Source organism: Punica granatum, chromosome 4 (assembly GCF_007655135.1).
Source record: "Punica granatum isolate Tunisia-2019 chromosome 4, ASM765513v2, whole genome shotgun sequence".
Lineage (NCBI taxonomy): Eukaryota > Viridiplantae > Streptophyta > Magnoliopsida > Myrtales > Lythraceae > Punica > Punica granatum.
The window spans coordinates 15465458-15486256 of NC_045130.1; the positions used below are offsets into that span (position 1 = coordinate 15465458).

Here is a 20799-nt window from a genome sequence, read left to right on the forward strand (position 1 = left end):
AGCAAATGGACTAAGAGTACATTGTGGTCACATAGAAAAGATGAAAAAATACTTCAATCAATTTTATTTTATGAAATATAGGCTCTATATGTTATTTTAAACTTTAACTTCAAGATAGAAACATGAACCACAATGATCTTTCAATAGTGAATAATTCCGTAGGCCTCTCGTAAAATTATCCTATAATTCTACTAGAGCAATCGGTTGCGAAAATCTTGTAAAACTTATCTTATACTTCCATTGCATATGCCACGTGGTGCAAATACTATCGAATGCCCTTTTTTTTGCTTTTTGTCTGAAAAAATACCATCCACGGTCATCTTTTTTTTCTTTTTTAATAATAATTTATGTCGACCTTGGGGAACTCCATCCTTTTTTTCCTTTTGGCTTTGTCCCCCTTCCTCTCCTCTCCTCTGGGGCGTGCAAGTAAGTCTCTATATATATAGACACACAAATTTTACAAGCTTTGTCCAAACTTATTCTCTCCTCCCAAGCTCTTCTCATCTCTCTCTATCTCAAACCATTTTCTCATTCATCCACACACACAAATCAACCAAAGTGAAAGAACTATATATATATAGAGAGAGAGAGAGAGAGAGTAGACAATATATAGCAAGAAATTAAAGAAGGCAAGGCAAACTAAGAGCTTCAAGGGACCAAAATGGGAGAGGCAGGGGATGAGAAGATGGGGGTGGAGACAGTGATAGTGGGGAACTATGTGGAGATGGAGTCGGAGTTAGGGAAGCCCAAGAGCTTCAAGTCCAAGCTCTCCTCCCTTTTCTGGCACGGCGGCTCCGTCTACGATGCTTGGTTCAGCTGTGCTTCTAATCAGGTACATATATATGCATAATGTACATACTCAAAACAATTTCATTCCAAAGCTTCGCTTTTCGATTTCTCATGCCGAACAGAACTATATATCTTCTTTGTAAATGTCTTTCTCTAGCCAGCGGCACATTCCGGTTGCTGTGAGTATATCTTAACTTCTACATGTAGACGCTCCTCAAGGGTTCCTGTAACGGGTTTTTCGTACAAAATGTGGTTCGTGTAAATCATCATGTTAGATGTTGTTTTCCTATGTACACGCATATATCTATGTGTACATGTTTTACTACGGGAGAAAAAATGTGGAATTGAATTATTAATTAAAATATATTTGTAATGTATGGTGAAATGAATCATGCAGGTAGCACAGGTGCTGCTGACACTGCCCTACTCGTTCTCGCAGCTGGGGATGCTGTCGGGCATACTCTTCCAGCTGTTCTACGGCCTGATGGGCAGTTGGACCGCATACCTCATCAGCGTCCTCTACGTCGAGTACCGCACCCGCAAGGAGCGCGAGAAGGCTGATTTCCGTAACCATGTCATTCAGGCAAGTAATACACAATTAAAATCACCTTTTCTTATTAATTCTTAACTAATAATACTAATCCTCTCCTTTTGCGGATCGATATGACTGTCATTATTCCCCATCATGATCATTATCATCATGGTAACGTTCATGATACAGTCATTAGTCCCCACCAATCTTCTTCTCTTTTTTTTTCAGTTTTTCGTAAAAGGTAAAAAACCGAATTCGACTATTCTTTAATACATACATATATATTAATTTTGCTTCGGGGGCTGGCGGAATCATGTGCAGTGGTTTGAGGTGCTCGATGGGCTGCTAGGGAAGCACTGGAGGAACGTGGGGTTGGCATTTAACTGCACTTTTCTTCTGTTTGGATCTGTCATTCAACTCATTGCTTGTGCAAGGTATCTGATCATCTCTTTGTTCTCTTATGCACTATATATAATATACTAATAGAGCCTCAGATTAATTACCCATCATATTAATAAGAAATGCAACTTGGGGAGCTGTTGTTTGTGTGTGTAGTGGTGAATTTTGTAATGGTGTAATTTGCAGCAACATATATTACATCAACGATAACCTGGACAAGAGGACATGGACGTATATCTTCGGGGCCTGCTGCGCCACCACCGTGTTCATCCCTTCCTTCCACAACTACCGAATCTGGTCCTTCCTCGGCCTCGTCATGACCACCTACACCGCCTGGTACCTCACCATCGCGTCCCTCCTCCATGGCCAGGTAACGCGTTACATCCATCGATCGATATTATATATATCGCTGTCAGTCTTCATCGGGGAGTCGGGTTAAAGATTAACATGTTGTGTATGGGCTGGTAAATGCATGGTAGGTGGAAGGAGTGAAGCATTCGGGACCCACCAAGCTGGTCCTATACTTCACCGGGGCCACAAACATTCTCTACACATTTGGGGGACATGCTGTTACTGTGTAAGACACACCGCCCTTTTGAGCTTACATTTTTCCTAATTTCATGCTTGTCCATTACGTTATTTACAAGCATGTCCTTGTCCTTTGTTGGGTTCCCCGTCCCCACATGAGAATATTTTTGGCTATTTATATATGTGGGCAGGGGCATTATTTAATAAATATTCACGAGGGGTTTGGTATGGTATGTATTAAGAAAAATACAATACAAGACAACAGGAGTGCTCTCAGAAATAATTTTTCTTGTTCAATGTCGTCGGTCTTGAAAATGACCCGCCTTAGCCCCTGTCCGGACATGATCTGACCATGTGATCCATGGACCAATCTCCATCAAGTAACTTATATTTATACTCTTTTTCTTTGTACATAAATTAAAAGAAAAAAGAAGGAAAAAGAAAAATAAAAGCGATTTTATAGTATGTCGGCTTTTAATTTCTTTGCGTAAGTTGGAAAACGTTTGATTTATCTTCTTAGTTCTTTCCATTGGGCAGCTTTGTTATAATGTTGTGTTCCTTTCTGGTGTTAGAAAGACAGATCTTTCAGTCAAGTTGCTTTTGCTTTAATGGTGATGATCAGAAGATATATAGGGCAAAAGTAAAAGAGGGAAGTGAAGTCCATTAATTAGATTCATCTGCTCCATGGTGATTCCCAACGCTAGCCATAAATGGGCTCTAATAATTTGAATATGATGAACTTTCTAATTCGAATAATGAGAACAAAACGTTCGGACTTGCTCGATTCACGAATCAGGATGACTGGAATTCAAATGTGATGCATGTAGTCTTATTATATATGGTCTTGATGAAGATAGTCATTGAATGTTCGAGCTCTTTTCGGGTGGCTGCAGGGAGCTTATGCACGCAATGTGGAAGCCGCAGAAGTTCAAGGCCATATACTTGCTAGCTACTATATACGTTCTGACATTAACACTCCCGTCCGCATCGGCTGTGTACTGGGCCTTCGGGGACCTGCTCCTTAACCATTCCAATGCCTTCTCGCTCCTTCCTCAATCTCCCTTCCGCGACATGGCCGTCATCTTGATGTTGATCCACCAGGTAAATATCATTTATATACAGCTTCTGCTCTGGAATTTTCTTGCATATCGAAGTTGTTCGGTTTATGTCAAGGCATGTTAACTAAGTAAGCAATATTCTGTCCCCTAATTATCTGTGTGTAACTTTTTGCTAGTTCATCACGTTCGGATTCGCATGCACGCCGCTCTACTTCGTGTGGGAGAAAGCCATAGGGATGCACGAGTGCAAGAGCCTGTGCAAGCGGGCAGCGGCGAGGCTGCCTGTGGTGATCCCCATCTGGTTCCTGGCCATCGTCTTCCCGTTCTTCGGCCCCATCAACTCCACCGTCGGCTCCCTCCTTGTCAGCTTCACCGTCTACATCATCCCGGCTCTCGCCCACATCTTCACCTTCAAATCTGCCGCGGCTCGAGAGGTTACATAACTATTCTCATATCATCAAATTAAGCCCTTTATTTTAATCAGGAAATGTGAAGTTATCGCAATTTCTGTGGAGGGTGACCCCACCTGGGGACAGCTACGTTTTGGCAGATACGCCATATGGTCTTAGAAGAAGTTTGACTGAGCAGAATAGCGACATTGATGAATTGAACATCTAAATGTAGATAAATGCCAAAAGGAAGAAACCACAAGAAATAGAGCTCTGGTCCCAGCCTAAGCAGAATCTGAGGCAGAGGGCTTGCCCCTTTGCTTATGCCATGCAAAAAAAGTGTCATTAATAATGCATACGTGGTCAGAGTCGGAGGGTTATCAGGGCTTGTCGCTGATCGATTCGGATTTGATGTTTTTGGATTGCAGAATGCGGTGGAGCAGCCGCCCAAGTTCGTGGGGAGATGGGTCGGGACATACACGATCAACATGTTTGTGGTCGGGTGGGTCCTCGTTGTTGGGTTCGGGTTCGGAGGGTGGGCCAGCATGGTCAACTTCATCCACCAGATTGACACCTTCGGGCTCTTCACCAAGTGCTTCCAATGCCCTCCTCCAACCATGCCACCGCCCCCGCTGCCCCACCTCAACGGGACCATTGCCTCCCCACCAGTCGCACAGCCACCACACCACCAGCTTCACTAGCTCCTCTGCCATTGGAATCGCCTAAATCGTACTTAAGAGCTAATCGGTTCCTCCATTACGGCTTCAATTCCCGAATCGCAGAGATCTTGAATACGCAGCAGCCGCGAAGAAAATGTAGCACGGCAACCTTATAACAAAAGCCAAATTTCTCTATTTTCTCCTTTGATTTTTGTCATAGTCTCGAGTTATATGTTTCACTATGAGAGAGAGGAGAGGGAGATAAGAAGTGTTTAGAAGATATTGTAATTTGCTTAGCCACCATATGTGAAGTTAGTGCACATTTCTCTCTCTCCCCCCAAGAGCTATATTATGGAATATATATGCAGTATCGTTTATACATTGGGAATGCCCTAAGCAAAGCAACTTTCTATTTCTGAAAAGTCATGTGTTAAGTCGATTCCCATCGAGTTATACCCCTGAATCATTTCATCTAGAAGAGTGGTGCATGACTTCTCCAGAAATACAGACCACCCCGGCCCCTAGTAAGAAATACATACGTATTCCCTTCCAGTTTTTCTTTTTTCAAGAGTAGTCTTGCCAGAGATTATGTCTATATCTAAAGAACATTCGAGTTCACGGCCTCATTAATCTCTACCAACGAAAGATACACATTTTGTATCGGCTTGGGGATTCAAACATCGAATTCTTGCATAATAGAAACAAAATCTTAATACCGATGCACCTTCCGGTTGTCCTTCGTGTTGGCCGTATGCAATAAGCATCTATATGGAACTTGTTCCCCCAACATGCTCACATTGAAATGCCTTTTGCTATGAAAAGGTATTATTTACATATATATTTTCAGATTTGCCCGCCAAATTCAGTTCTTTTCGCTCATGCTTTTGTGTTTCTCACATATCCCGAGAGTTGTGGATATATATTATTGGGTCTTGAAAACGAAGTCTCGAGGAATAAAGGGGCCCTCTGCACTGCACAACTCATATAGGCAGCAGGAAGAGAACCCAAAGTAATAATGAGTGAAAGACCACGGAAGAGCATCTTTCACTTTCCATATAATTTTCTTGCAGACATCTCATTCTAGGAATGGTCATTTTTCATGACATAGAGAAAACATTAAGATACATGGGTAGTATAGAATCTCCTAACCAAGAATGACCAAAATATTCCCTCCCCAAAAAACTTAAATGAGGGGATCAAAGGATGTGCTTCGCATATTCTAAACCCAAAGTTTTATCTGTGGCTTGATTTTCTAACACGTAAATTATGATCTAAGAATACCAAATAATTTTTCGAGAAATAGTCTAATGTAATGAATAGTGGAATTAAGGCTGCATGGAATGAAATGGAGAATATATATGCTGCACCTGCACCAATCTTCAATGATAATGGTTCCGGTTTTCTGCAGGCAGTTTAGACTTTAGAGCTATAAGCTCTTTTCAGTTTTCCATTTCTGAGAGACCAAAAGAAAAATTCCCCCTTCTTTTTTTCTAAAGAGCATGCCGATGCCATTGCAAAAGCAATCTCTCTGGTGACAAAAGGTCCGTGCCTTTTCAGTTTAAAGCCATTCCTTTTTTTTTTCCTTTCTATATATATATATATATATATTTTTTTTTTTCCTGACATATGACTGTGAGGATATGAATAAACACAAATACGACATCATTTATCCCTAAAATGAAGGTTTTATAAAGATTAAGGAAGGCAACGAAATCAACATGATTTAATTCAAGTGGTTCGGCATTGGTCCCCTTTAAGCCAGGCGTCAGGTTCCGATTTTGCGAATGGAGAAAATCCATGCTAGAAGAATTTTTCTCCCGATCTAGCTCGAAGTGGATTAGTCGAGATCTATTGGGCAACATCTGGAAGGAGAAAGAAAAAAAAAAAGTTAACGAATGAATTCAGCTCAAGATAAAAGACCTGGATTGATTGTTTTGACACTTAATTGTACGTGTAAAATATAGTCACCCTGAATACGATAAAGAGATTAATTGAGCCAGCTATAGGATTGGACCTGTAAGTATTAATGCTGACAACAAGACGACATAAATACAAACTTCTTTACCTTTTTCGTGGATATGGAATCGCCCTAATAGATTAAGGTTCCAAATCACGGATGAATTCTTAATAGCTGCTACTCGGCATAGTCAATCAAGAACATAACAATATCTTCTACATGGGATCCACCAAAAAAAAAGGGAGGGGGGGGGGGAATTCTTCATCATGGCTTTAGTTTTATTCTTTCCTTTTTGTGGGGCCGGATCAGGTACATGGCTTTAGTAGTCTAAGTACATATTATAGGAACCAGAGAGAAAGCCCAAAATTGCTAATTCAGATTTATTGGGCTTGGGCTAAATGGGCCACCTAGAAGCTTACTGGACCCATTTCGGTCCATATATAATATTCCAATTACAACTAACAAGAATTTTACACCATCAATGGAATGGGCCATGGGCAAGTCATGGCACCATGGGTAGATGAGGACAACAAATACATCAACACAGTATAGTTCTAATTTCAGATTTTTTCTTTTTTTGGGATAAGTCTAATTTCAGATCTTAGGATTCGTTTTACCTCATTATACTTTTGCGTTTGCAAGCGCCAATGGCACCGACCATTGGGACGAGGATAGACTTTTATCATACTTTATTAGTCGATTTCAGTTAGGCCTTTTTTTTTTTAATGTGTGTGAAGGAATCTTCTCGAGGCATGAATGAAGAAAATATAAGTTTTTCTTTTTGTTATGTTTTCTCATCTTTTTTTGGCTCATAGATACATCATCATCATGCGCATAAAATACAAACGAATTGGCTATGGCACCTTGTTTATACTAAAACGACAAACTAACTTTGTGCATTTCCAAGAACAACTTTGGAGCTGAATCCCTTTGTCTTCGTCCTAAAGGCAAAAGATAAAAACTTTATGGCAAGCCAATGCCATTTTCCTTTGATTTGGAGGCCTCTCAATTTTTCATCATCCAATTTCTTAATTATTGCATGAGTATGGACATTTTCCATGTACGAGAGATTCAGAGGATGTCTAGATTCCGAGGATGTCTAGGTTCCGAGGATGAATAGGAAGATTTTTTTTTATTTTTTATTTTCCTTCTTCCAACAATGCAGTTGTTCCTAATTTTTCTTTCACAACACACTAGTCAGTGCAGGATTACTTTCATATTATTGTGCAATATTAGTATCTTGATCTTTTTGCTGGTATTGACCCAGCTATGGGTGCTCAAGTGGAATTTGGAGCATTCTCTCTTCTTTTTTTGCCGAATAAAATTCGGAGCATTTCAAAAACTTGGACATCCAACTACAAGAAGACAAGTAGTCTGATCAAAATTACCAGACATTTTTCTACATCTGACTATTTTCCAAATCACTAATAAATTAAAAAAAGACAAAAAAAAGGGGGTTGCGGACCGACTATAGAATCATATTCAATAAGTGAAACGGATTAACTGTCCTCTCTTGGGTTGAACAGTAAGGATCAGAAAAGGGTAATCACTCATTTTTAAAAATCAGCATTCTTAAGACCAAAGAGTGAGGCGGAGAAAGGGGGAATGTTTAGCAAATTAAGAGTTATATTTGATATTTCATTTCATTTTTAGGAATTGATCATTTGATGGAGGCTGAAATCTGTGAGAAGAACGAGATTTAAAAAAATAAAAAAATAAAAGTGCGTATATATTGGAATATAAGATGTTTGAAAGTCCTTAATTGTCGATTAGACCATGAAAATATGTTAAAATTCTCGAAAATCGAAGGACCCTGAAAGCCCCTTGGGTGGTTGCTTTTTTCCATTTTGTCCCCCCTTTGTTATATGAACGTGGTTCGGCTGCTTCATTGGTGAGTATTCCCAGAAATTAGCTTTTGAAACCCGTCTCGATGGAGTCGACACGACAGTTTTGACATGTTCGATGACAAAAAAATAAGCGCTTTCGACGAAAAAGCGGGAGGCGGTATTTCTCACGTCTCGCAAAGAGCCGAAAACGAGCAAGTCGCCATTAAGACGCCAAGCCAGCACCACCATTTCCAGAAGGCAAGGCAGTGGGGGACTCAGCAATGCATCAAAAGGCAAGACGGGGGGGGGGGGGGGGGGGGGGGGGGGGGGGGGGGGGGATGGGGATGGGTTCAATGGGCCCCGGGAAGAGCAATAAAGATTCTAAGACCATGAAACAGTATGCTTCTATAATTAGGCGTCTTTCTAGGCCAACATTGCTCAACAGTCCATCTATCGATTAAATAGCACAAAGACACCTCTTTTGAGGTTAAAAGGGTAACGAGTTCGCAGCTCCCATTATGCAGACTCATGGTGCTGTTATGGACAAGAAGGCAAAGAGGGCGAAGGCATCGGATCAGACATCGCTTTCCCGGCCTTAATTGCACAAATCCAACCACTTAAATTCCACGCACGGAAGTGAAAATTAAAATGTCACGTCCCCTTCTCATCCACTAATCCCAATCGACATCGCTGGGATATCGTATTGCCTGCGACTGTTCGGAGATCTGATTCTCTCCCAACGCATTCATTGGCGACTGATTTCGAGTCCGGGTATCTTGACAACAGCAAATTATCGGGAGACATTCTTTGCGATTAGTCTTATCACGAATCAAATGCTTAACTTAACTCGACGAAAGCAGGTATAAAGTTGTAGCTTTTGAAGGGGGCACAAATTGGATATTGTTGATGCTCTAAACGCAATTCGCATGGTGATATCATAAGCCCGCCCGAATAAACGAGATCGGAGAACAGAGAGACGGGGAAAATTCCAAATCCATTCGACCAAACCCAGAAACTGTAGAGATGTGTACGAACATTTCAAGAGGGAGAGCAAATTAGACCTTATCATCGGCAAGATCAACCCATCCATCCCTTCCTATCTACTGTCCACCACCCCACCCTAACCTAGTCTTCATTTTTTTCTTCAAGAAAAGAAAAAGAAAAAAGAAAAAAGACCACCACCACCACCACCACCACCACCACCACCACCGACGAACATCGCAAGCCAAACGAAACAGCAGACACCCCCCACCAGACCAGACCATACCAGACCGCGATAGACAACTATTTTCATGGCCGCCGCTAAAAACACAAGCAAAAGCCGGCGCCTTTTTGGAACCACGGAGACACAGAGAAGAGCAGACTTGTACGGACACACCCCGGAAGGGTCAAGCAGCAAAAAGACACAGATAGATCAAGCCGTCCGTACGGGGCAGGCTCGCTTCTCAGGTGCTGCTCCTGCTGTTAGGGCACTCCCGGGCGAAGTGTCCCGCCTCCCCACAGTTGTAGCACCCGCCCCCGCCGGCGCCTCCTCCGCCGCCGGAGCCGCCGTACCTGCCTCCGCCTCCGCCTCCACGGCCGCCCTGGTAGCAGTCCCGGGCCAGATGCCCAGTCTCCCCGCAGTTGTAACAGGCGCCTGCGCCGCCTCCACCCCCGCCGCCGTAGCCTCCACCATATCCACCGCCGCCGTACCCCCCACCACCATAGCCGCCGCCGCCACCTCCTCTTCCGCCACGGGGGCCGTATCCGCCACCGCCTCCTCCACTGTAGCCGCCACCCCTGCCTCCTCCCCCGCCCCCGCCGCCGGCGCGTGAGCCGCCCTGGACGGCAGCGCCATCTGGGCCAGTGACGTCGACAGCCTTGGTGCGGCCACCGTCGGACTCGATCAGGAACTCGACGGACTCGCCCTCGCCGAGGCTGCGGAAGCCCTCAGAGCGTATGGAGGACTGGTGGACGAAGAGGTCCTCGCCGCCGTCGTCGGGGGTGATGAAGCCGTAACCCTTCTGGTCACTGAACCACTTGACCTTTCCCGTAAACCTCTCTCCCATCTCTTCCTACTCCCTACCGCTTCCTCTCTGTTTCTGAGAAACTCTCTCTCTCTCTCTCTCTCTCTCTCTCTCTCTTCTGCTGTTCTTGGCTCTATGTTATGTTCTGGGGCTGCGGGCAATGGCTTATATATATTCTTGCAGGGCATGGAAATGGTGTGGGGGACAATTTTCTTTTTTCAATTCTTTTCCTTTTTCTTTTTATTTTTCTTTTTGCTCATTTCTGCTTTTGATGAATTGCCAAATCGCTTTAAGAAATTCGAATATTTGGACTAGAAAGCATTTCTAAATCGCCCATGTTATAACCGAAGAAATTAGATATATTTCTCAAATGATGTTGATCTAATATGGTCAGATACTATAATATCATCAGCCGGTTTATAATTATACAAAATAAAATCGGGTAATTCAATATATTACCCAAAAAATTGGGTCACTTTAAAAATAAAAAAACGAACTCGAACGGTCTTTTTTCTTTTTTTCTTTTTTTAAAGCTTTCGGTCCATAAGAAGTGAATTGATGTACTGAATAAATCATCAACGTCTCAGAATTACTGAATCATTGACTTCCCATTTAATGGCTTTCGTTAGTAAAGTGTAGATAAGGCATGAATCCCCCGCTACTCAACTCATGATTTTACTGTCCCAAGCGACGTTCCATTTAACGTTTTCCGTTAGTAAAGTGTAAATCTTGAGTGTTCTCCTCCCCAGTAAACTCATGATTTGATGGTCGCAGGAGGCAAGCCGTTACTTATTTTTTGCATATATGCATCCACAAGTCCAATTTTGGATGAGAACTTATTGAAGTAACCTCATATAATAAATCATTTTTTTAATGTTTCGAGGGAGGTATGATAATCATCTTTATATTAAAAAGAAAATAGATAGTTTCATCGGGAAATTAGTTAATTTAGAGTTCATTCGAGAATATGGTGCTCAAGTTCTTTTTTTTTCAACTACAAGAAAAGTTTATGGATCTAATACAATAAAATATAAATCTTAATAGTTAATTTAGTGACACTGATAGTCCCATAAGAAAATCGAACATGCGATATTTTGGTTGATATGTGAGAATATGCGTTGCTGCACCATGCTCTCTTTTCTCACTTAAGTGCTTTTTAAATTACTTTTAGAGAAAACTATCAAAATGGTCATTGAAAAATTTCAAAACTAACAAATTACTACTTGAAAGATATTTTGAAACAAAATGATCATTGAAAGACCATAATCCATAACATTTTGGTACTTCCGTCAAAATTCCGTTAGTGCCGTTACGGGAAAATGACATGATGCTTATGTGGCATCTAGTAGCCAAACAGCGCCGATTGACAGTGCACATCAGCACGTACGACGTCGTTTATGGCCTGAAGTTAAAATGAAGAAGAAGAAGAAGAAACTTGGGCGAAACGACGCCATCTTGTTGCCTCTCCCTCCCCCAACCGAACGGCATCGTTGCTACCTATCCCCTCCCCTCCCCCCATCTGCAATCAAAATTAGGGCAACCCGATGAACCTCCATCGAACCCGACGTCTTTCCTATCTCCTCCCCCCATCGAACCTGACGTGGCCTCCCCGGCGTTGTCCTTCATCTCTGTTTTAGTCCGCTGTCACACTTAGAGTTGCTACTGCGGTGCCCATGCGGTCGTGTGTCGACGAGTCCGTGTGTCCAACTAGTCTGGGTTGAACTGGCTGATGATGACGATTGCTTGAACTCAAGCTCGATGATGACTCTTATGATGGGGGGCTGCGTCGGAGATAGGAAGGATGGGGGGGGGCACGTCGGGTTCGATGGGAGGAGAAGATAGGAAGGACGTCGAGTTCGACGGAGGTTCGTCAGGTTGACCTAATTTTGATTGCAGATGGTGGGAGGGAAGGGATAGGTAGCAATGACGTCGTTCGGTTAGGGGAAGGAGAGGCAGCAAGACGGCGTCGTTTCGCCCAATTTTTTTTAAAAAAACTTCACGCCATAAACAACGTTGTACATGCTAATGCGCACTGTCAATCGGCGCCGTTTGGCTACTAAATGCCACATAACCATCCATGTCATTTTCCCGTAACGGCACTAACGGAATTTTGACGGAAATACCAAAATGTTATGGATTCTGGTCTTTCAATGATCATTTTGTTTCAAAATATCTTTCAAGTAGTAATTTGTTAGTTTTAAAATTTTCACTGACTATTTTGATAGTTTTCTCTTACTTTTAAGTAGAAGTTGTGTTTAATAAAAAAAACTTTAAAATTTATAATTGTGTCAAATTTGGTTCTTTTAATTGCAATTTTTGCTAGCAAATTATAATGTGATAATGAAAAAATTATACTTATTGTGCATATATCATGCACTAATAAATTGCATATTTTACTTTCAACGATTTTTAGATTTGATTTTACGGAATGCGATTTAAATAATTGATATAAAATAAATATTAATTTCATAATAAATTAAATATATGGGAGATAGTAATTTGAAAGTGTTGAAATTAACCATTGTAGTTAATGTTTAAAATAAAAAGTGTAATTAGTCATTACGGTGTGTTAGTTCAAGTGATTCAACCTTCGTTCCCCTTAAAAAATGTCCTAAACTTGAGTCTTGTATATGGAGAAAATTCGTTATGAGAAAAATTTACTTTTTTAATGGATCGATTTACCTTGAACTGGATTAGTCAATACCTATTGACCTTTCAGATATCAAAGTATATACCGAAAATAAGTATAATTAGTCATCATTATAAATACCTATTAACCTATCAGAAAAAAATCTTATTTGCAATCTTTAAATTTAATCTGAATCATGATTTAGAATATTTTACCTAACAATACTTCTGTTAAAAAACTAGTGGGGAAAAAAAAATAGTTGCAATCTCCAATAACATCTCCAAATGGGGCCTAGGGCCTTAATTAGCGTCTTCCAGAATTTTCAACTTAATCTAAAATCAATAATTATTTTCAACTTAATCTAAAATCAATAATTATTTTCATCGGCAATAGTACGGGATTAAAAATTATATCGTTTTTTGGTGGTTCAATGTCTTCAAGTTACAAGAAAATTTACTGAAGTGTTATTTTAATAGCGCACAATTACTAAAATAGTGAAAGCTAGGCAAACTAGATATATATGGGCGAGTTATAGATTTGTGGCTAGCTGATTTTTTTTTGTTAACATTAATATATTTGTTTAAGAAAATTACAAAATATGTTAATTATCAATTATCAACGGCCTGAGCAAAACATTTTTTCTAATTGAAATTCAAAAGTTCTTTTCTTCAAGAATGTGCAACCTTAGATTCCACAGCTTGGATTATGTTTTCTAAATGAAGTAACTCATGACTAACGTACCACCAATACAGTGGTCTAGTGATTAAGTTTTAAGTACTCCACTTGAACATCATGAGTTCGAACTTCATTAAGAAAGTAAAGCTTGCCACTATGTAGGTATATTATAGGATAGCGGTGGCCGACCCATAATGCTTGCTCCAATAGGCATTAAACTTAATTTAAGATTGCATTGATCAAGTTGAACTAAAGTCTCAGTAAATTATGACGAAAAGAACATTCCGTGATAATTAGATTTTTTTAATTGGGGGCAATCGTAGAGAATTAATAACTCAATTTAGCCTTTTTATTCAAGGAAAAAAACTCATGACTAACATCATCACGCATATTTGTCAAATCACTTTGAAATACTTGTAGAAACGGTTAAAGTTTCTTTTCAACCATATGTATCGCAGAGCAGTCAATTCAACGAAGAAACATTACTCCCATCTCTATAATCGAAAATACTAATAAGATCCCAATCTATAATGGACAAAATTCCTCTCATAATTGGGAAGAATGGCTCCCACCCTCAATTTATATTTGTATGCGACCCCATTGCCTTCAGCAAAGCACACATCGGAGCAATTAAACTCACATCAAAATATTACTCATATATCTTGGAAGATATTTTGATTCGTGAATTGCAGTATCATTTAATGTGGTTATTTATTATAAGTTAGTCTTATAGTCTTCGATGAATGCATATCCTTTCAATTTCCGGAGGCGAGGTAATAACACGGTATCGTGTCACTTATATCTCATCTTTTTTGTGTTCATACAAAAGGTCACGAAACGAAATGCTTTCTCCATCGTACTAAATTATCTAGACTTCTAATTTTAACTTTTATTCTGGTGTAATATTAACAATAAAAAATCATTCTTAATATATATATATAATTATATAATAGTTATAAAAGGAGGGGTCACGCCCTCGGCACCTGTTTAGCAATTTTGCTTAGCAGAAATGACAGAAAGGATCAGAGGAAGAAAGAAAAGCAAATAGGAAATGACAAAGAGGTAAAGAGTTTTCACCTAATAAAAAATTAAAACCGTACAATCAATCGAAAAAGTATAAATATAATAAAATTACGTACGTTTTCATCGAGTAATTAAAAAAATTTAAATTTAAGTCATTATGAAATTACTCGTACTTTTTATTAGTAGCTACGGTTTACATTTTCGACGTGCTTTTTTTAATGAAAAAAATCTTATAATCATATTTTATTTTCAAGACTTTTCAGATAAAAGAAAGATGATAAAAATTAAATGAATATAATTAATTAATAAATGCGTAAAATTAAACTGCGGGCAGGTTCCATTTAATATTTTTGCTGACAGTACACAGTAATTGTGCAGTTAATGATTTGCCTTTTAGAGTACCATTTGCAGGGTCCACAGGCTCTTCCCCCTCTGGGGAAGAGTCCAAGCGACGGCGGGAGGATTTGATCGGACGGCTGGGGAGTGGTGCGGGTGAAGGAGGAGACGGAGAGCAGAGCACTGCATCCCTCCCAAATTCCCAATCCGTCTGTTGTTTGGCATGCAGTGGTTAGGATGGAGCCGTGCATCGGGGCAGACGGACGGAGACCGATGGAATTTGGTCCTTCCCATGAATCGAAATAATAATATAAATTTAATATAATTTAATAAAAATAAGAAATTTCTGTCGGGTCAAAACGACTCTGAGCAGATATTTCGTTATGAATTAATAAAAAAAATTCAAACTTTTTACGTTTTATGAATTTTTTTAACATAAAAATGCATAAATTTTTTATTTGATAATAATTTTAGTACGGCGTCAAATTTTTCGTTAATTTGAACGAAATCGAGACCGTAGAGGATGTCGACGATCCCAATCGAGGTGATGGCTAGGGTCGTGGCTCCACCCGTCAGAATCGGGAGAATCCCAAATTTGAGGATTCTTCCGATTCCGGGGAGTAAGAGCCTCAATTCCGGCCACCACCTCACGATTAGAGTTGCCAATCGGGGTCGTTGATGCCCTCTATGACCTCGATTCTGTCCAAATTAACATAAAATTTAATATCGTGCTAGAATTGTCATCAAATCGAATGTTTGTGTATTTTTAGATTAAGGAAAAAATTCGTGCTAAAATTGTTAAAATGTGAAAAGTTTGTGATTTTTTAAACTATTTTTAACCCTTTTGTTACTGATTTAAAAGATCATTTTAAAGTATTGAATAGTCCCATGAGGTCCCACTAGAAAATTTTATCCTTTCAGGACCAAATCGCGTTGTTTTGGACCATTTTCTATCCACGACGAGAAGCCGAGATCCATTGAATGGGAGCGTTATGTCTTTTCATGAGTTCACCGAGCTAGGTTTACATTTGGTACAATAAAATTGAAAGAAATGAGATGTGATAAATGTTTCATCTTACAACCATTTCTTTCTATTTAGCTTGTTTGAATCGCAGGTTAGAAAAAGAGGTGGATTATGAAAGATTATGACTTATAATACAAATTTGCACTATAACATTTCACAGTTTACTTCTCATTTACCCATGGTCTCTTTTATGAGTTGGAAATAACGTTTCATTATGATGATCTTTCTTCTCAAACTTGATAGAATGATATTTCCTCAAAAAGACATAAGTAATGATTCATCATTTCAACTAACTTTTACTCAAATATGATATTTTTACTCTTAATTTCATATATATATATATATATGTATAAATTGAAATCTTAATAAATAAATTATTCTTTTTAATTATATTCATTCACCTTTTCAAGTTCAACTAAAAAATAACGATCTTTTAATAGAATTATATTTCACATTATAAAATCTATTTCATTGAAATTTGTTTCATTCCAATGGATCAAACATGATCTAGGAGGAGGAAACTAACTTCGGTTCTTCCACGAAGAGCCATTCCGTGCATAACAAGGCATATAAATATAGATTTTGGAGAAGAAGGGCTGACGAGGTGTGGGACCGAATATAGCAATGATACGCATATCGAAGTTTAATATTTAACAGTTGATGTTAACAAATGAGAAAATACTAGTCGAGGAAAAATGTGATTATATATAGAACGGGTGTCGGGGGACCGAATAAACTATAAGATCGACCATATTCCGGCAAGATTGGTCTTTTAAAATAGACAATGGCGATAATCGTAAAGAGCAAGTGCCCAGAGTAAAGAGAGAGCAATTATTTGAGGTGTCCATGGCCATGTACTCTGTAAATATTTTCTTATCTTTACCAAGGACAACCCCTTTATTATTATTATTATTATTATTTGTTTTTGGTGGGGTTCCGTCTGGCGCTCCATCAAAAAAAGTACATCTTGCTTTTTCCAGATAATACTATCTCCTTTCCAGAGAAGGATGCCACGGAGAGAGAGAGAGGGGGGGGGGGGGGGGGGGGGGGGGGGGGGGAGAGAAAGAGGGATCAGGGTTGACCGGTCAATGGTCAAACGTCAGTCAAAGTCACGTTGGGGATGGGACTCCTCTTCCTCGTCAGTCGCCCCTCAACTGTTGCCTTGCCTGCCCGTCCTTGCTCTTTCCCAACCCCCCAGACAGAAGGCGTGAGCAAATATTAGATTAGTATCCACTCAAATGTGCAACGCTTTATTAAATTTTGATATATGAAAGTGAAAAATTGATTTCATAATGAATTCGGAGATTCTTATTTATAAATATTTTAATTAATTTTTATTTATTTAAAATAAAAGTAATATTCATTTAATATTTAGTCGATTTCGCAGTGAGACTGAGAAGACTCCTGAAGATGCAACATGTATATATATATATATGTGTGTGTGTACGTATAGATTTGGTTGTCGTTTTGTTCCTTTCCCCAACCCCTCATAAATTGCGTGAATTGAATCCCATAGGGACCCATATGTATAACTTGTGAATGTTCAAGATTCCATATGGTTTGGCTTGCTTTTGGCGGTCGGGATAGTAACCGGTGGAGTTTCGAAACGCCATTAACGTCGAGGCTGAGTTGAGTATCTCGTGAACCATTTTATATCGTACTGTGCAGGTGAACCCGTTGGAAACGAATAGATATCTACAGATTTACCAGATATTGATCCCATAGAAATAAAATGTCGCGAGCACCTAATCAATGCGGCCGGCCCTGTAATCGGTTGTCAACATGGTCGGACTTCAATGGGAAGGGAGTCCGAGGGTAGAGGCGATCGAGGGACGAAGCCTGTTGTTGGCGATCCAACCATATAAATACCGTACTGTTCCCCAATACCGTAACCGTTCTTTGAGCTAACGACTTAAATATAATAGGAAGGGAGTTCGAGGGCGGGGGCGACATGGCGATGAAGACTGTGTCATTGGCGATTTGACAAGATAAATGTTATAGAGTTAATACTGTAATTATCATTTACCCTCCATTTAGATTGAGGGAAACGAATGGAAAAGAAAATGAGAGAGGGAAAGTTGCATGAAAATTTTTAAAAATTTCTATAAAAATATCTTTAGTTTTATTAGTTCTTATTATATGGGTTAGGAAAGCAGGTGGAATCGGGAATGAACATGAACAACGAACTAAGAAATGGCCTCAAGTGTAGAAATACAAAGGTTGCAATACACACCATAATAGTATCCCATCGTACCCAGACGGTTTTTCAAGTTATGTAATATAAAATCATATTCATGCTATAATCATTTGGTGTAATTATGCAATATAATTTTTTTGAAAAGATGATTTTTTTTTGTCTGCGCCGTTTCTTTTTAATTACCGGGAGTGTCTAGACTCCGTCCAACTAATTCCTTGGTCCCTTGCCCTCTCTGCGACATACGGACCGAGTAAATTAGGTCACCAACTAACTTGTATTCTCTCCTGCTTTCTTGCTCTCGATGAGTATGAATGGGATGGGAGGGGTCTACGTATCGACTTGGCTTTCCATTTAAAGCAGATTCAACACCCCAAACATTAGATGCGATCAAGACGCGTCACAATTTTTTCCTTATTGATTTGATTTGCATCCTTCACCCAAATATTAATTCATCAATCTATACTATCTACTCTTGTAATTACTGTTACAAAAATTGGTAATTACTATGCCTTTTTTATTCTCGGTTACACAAATGGTCCGTGAATTTAGTGCAACGAAATAAAAGTTCTAATAATTAATAAAGGAGCACCGATAATCCCATTAGATATTAAACTTGAAATCTCTTGATCCGTTTGGTTTCGCAATCGAATTTTCATATTTTAACTCTAATCACTACACAATAAAAATTAACTATTTAAAGTAAAAAAGGTGGGCCCCATACATAAATCCACATATAACTCAATTATACTCAATTCAATTAATACTGAATTCTCTCAACTATTAATTACTTTTTCACATTTTTTCTCATAATTCAACAACACAATCATTACAATCTAATTAAAATCAAAATTCAACTTTATTCAACTTTTAAACCAAACACACTATTAGTTACTAGCGAGAGTATGCGTCATCGCACTATAGATTTTTTTAAGGCTTTAGCAGTATGGAAAATTATACATCTTCAGAAATTGTGCCTCCAAAGTCCTGCCGAATGAGTGTTATTTGTAAAATGACTTCTGTCTTTTCTCTAACTACAACTTTGCCTCATAAAAACATTCGAAGCCTCTGAATTTGAAGGAAATAGCACTGTTCAATATATATTTCTCTATATGCAGTATAACATATATATTGTCGCATTTTATGAACATTTTTTCCCGGTGAAATAACGTCTTACAATTTCACATGGAAACCGAAAAAGGCCTCGTACGGTACCAATACACAAAAGGTTGTAATTCATCACATAAAATGTGATACATGGGAAATCAAAACGTTGGAACTCAGCACCCAGAACAGAAGTTCGCTAAGATAAGATATAATTCGAGAGGCCAAATCATGAATATAAATATTGGAGATTAAGTTTTTGCTTTAGTTTTCATTTTGTAAGAGTTTTAAAATCATGTTACATTCTTATACAAACAATATGTAACTTACATTATGTTTGCACAAACATGTGAAACGAACGCATGTAATTTACGACGTTAGAATGCCATTTTAATATGACTCGTCATGAGCATATTTCCAAAAATTACTAGCATAATATGTTGGAATATTCTTTCAAATGCTATGATCAGTTTAAGAATGAACAAGTTTGATTAGCAATTTGTTGCTCATGGTAGAAGGACAACAAAGAGTTACTATTTGAAAAAAGATATGGTTCTGATGTAGTTGAATCTAGTTACTCAGAAAAATGATCAATTATCGTAAATTATATTTATTAAATTATATTAAAAATCGTATTTTTAATTAAAAAATGTAGCAAAACGCAATAACCCCTCTCTTAAAATATACAAAAAATGACTATGGTCCATTTATTGGAAAAATAGGCACCTAATTCTATTGAACGCTTTGACCAAAACATCATATTTTGGGTTATTCTTTTTAATGTCATACATTTATTTTTAAAAAGTATAAACTTTTAACATTTTTTCATTTTTAGCACGAACTTTTTTCTCTTGACCTAAATATACATAAACTATCAAATTAATATCAATGTTAGTACGACATCATCTTTTTTTATTGGTGAGGCCTCAACGGCTGTCACCACTCCTCAATCGAGGTTGCCTGTGATGGTATATGTTGCTGTCGGCCCCAATTGTGGGGTGGTGGCTGTCTATGAGGCACCCGCCCCCGACCCCTCTTTCTTCCATTCTTGAATTTGCTTTTTTTTTTTTTCAAATTTGGTCAACAAGGGCCTCGCTGAAGGCACCATTGCACTTGTAGAGTTGCCAGCGACTAATAAGGTCATCAACTAACTAGTCTAATTAACGAAAAAGTTAACGCATGTTAATATTGATATTAAATTGATAGTTTGTGTATTTTCAAGTCAAGAAAAAAAAGTTCGTACTAGAATTGACAAAATGTGAAAAGTTTGTGTGTTTAGGTAATTAACCCTTTATTTTTTATTGACTTTTATTAATGGGTTAATAAATTTTTTTCTTAATAGTTAATGGGCCAAGAAATCAAGTGAGCTTAGGAATGGGAGAAGTACAATAAAAGTCTTATAAGTTTTTGAACTTTAACGTTATAAGTTTTATTTTACAAAATCAGCCCTTTAAATTTAATATTTAGCTTACTTTTGCTCCTATCCATTACTGGCCATCATGGAGCTGCTCATGTGGACTTCGTGGCTTTAATTTTGTCCATGTGACTACTTGTTATTGTCTTAAAATTTTAAATATTCAAAAATTCAAAAATTGAAAACAAATGAATAAAAAACAAAATAAAATTAAAAAGAAACCCTAACCTCGAGGGGTTGAGCGTTAGCCAGGTGAG

General features: G+C 38.7%; 2 protein-coding genes across 2 annotated transcripts; one reads left to right on the forward strand and one right to left on the reverse strand.

The window, feature by feature from the left end:
• The first annotated feature begins 466 nt into the window (after nt 1–466).
• Nucleotides 467–4735, forward strand: LOC116202412 (auxin transporter-like protein 2). The gene is made up of 8 exons (XM_031533957.1): nt 467–832; nt 1187–1372; nt 1643–1755; nt 1907–2090; nt 2200–2297; nt 3142–3349; nt 3483–3740; nt 4124–4735. The coding sequence occupies exons 1-8, from the start codon at nt 662–664 to the stop codon at nt 4394–4396; spliced, it is 1491 nt and encodes a 496-aa protein (XP_031389817.1). The 5' UTR covers nt 467–661; the 3' UTR covers nt 4397–4735.
• A 4377-nt stretch (nt 4736–9112) lies between these two features.
• LOC116205819 (glycine-rich protein 2-like) lies at nt 9113–10295 on the reverse strand. The gene has a single exon (XM_031538491.1). The coding sequence runs from the start codon at nt 10183–10185 to the stop codon at nt 9583–9585; it is 603 nt and encodes a 200-aa protein (XP_031394351.1). The 5' UTR covers nt 10186–10295; the 3' UTR covers nt 9113–9582.
• Nucleotides 10296–20799: the final 10504 nt, after the last annotated feature.

Bases quoted from the DNA above. Each gene is read 5' to 3' on its own strand.
- LOC116205819 (XM_031538491.1), bottom strand. From the start codon at position 10,185: ATGGGAGAGAGGTTTACGGGAAAGGTCAAGTGGTTCAGTGACCAGAAG.
- LOC116202412 (XM_031533957.1), top strand. From the start codon at position 662: ATGGGAGAGGCAGGGGATGAGAAGATGGGGGTGGAGACAGTGATAGTG. The intron at 1,373-1,642 runs GCAAGTAATACA...AATCATGTGCAG, and splicing joins TCCGTAACCATGTCATTCAG to TGGTTTGAGGTGCTCGATGG. The intron at 2,298-3,141 runs GTAAGACACACC...GGGTGGCTGCAG, and splicing joins GGGGGACATGCTGTTACTGT to GGAGCTTATGCACGCAATGT.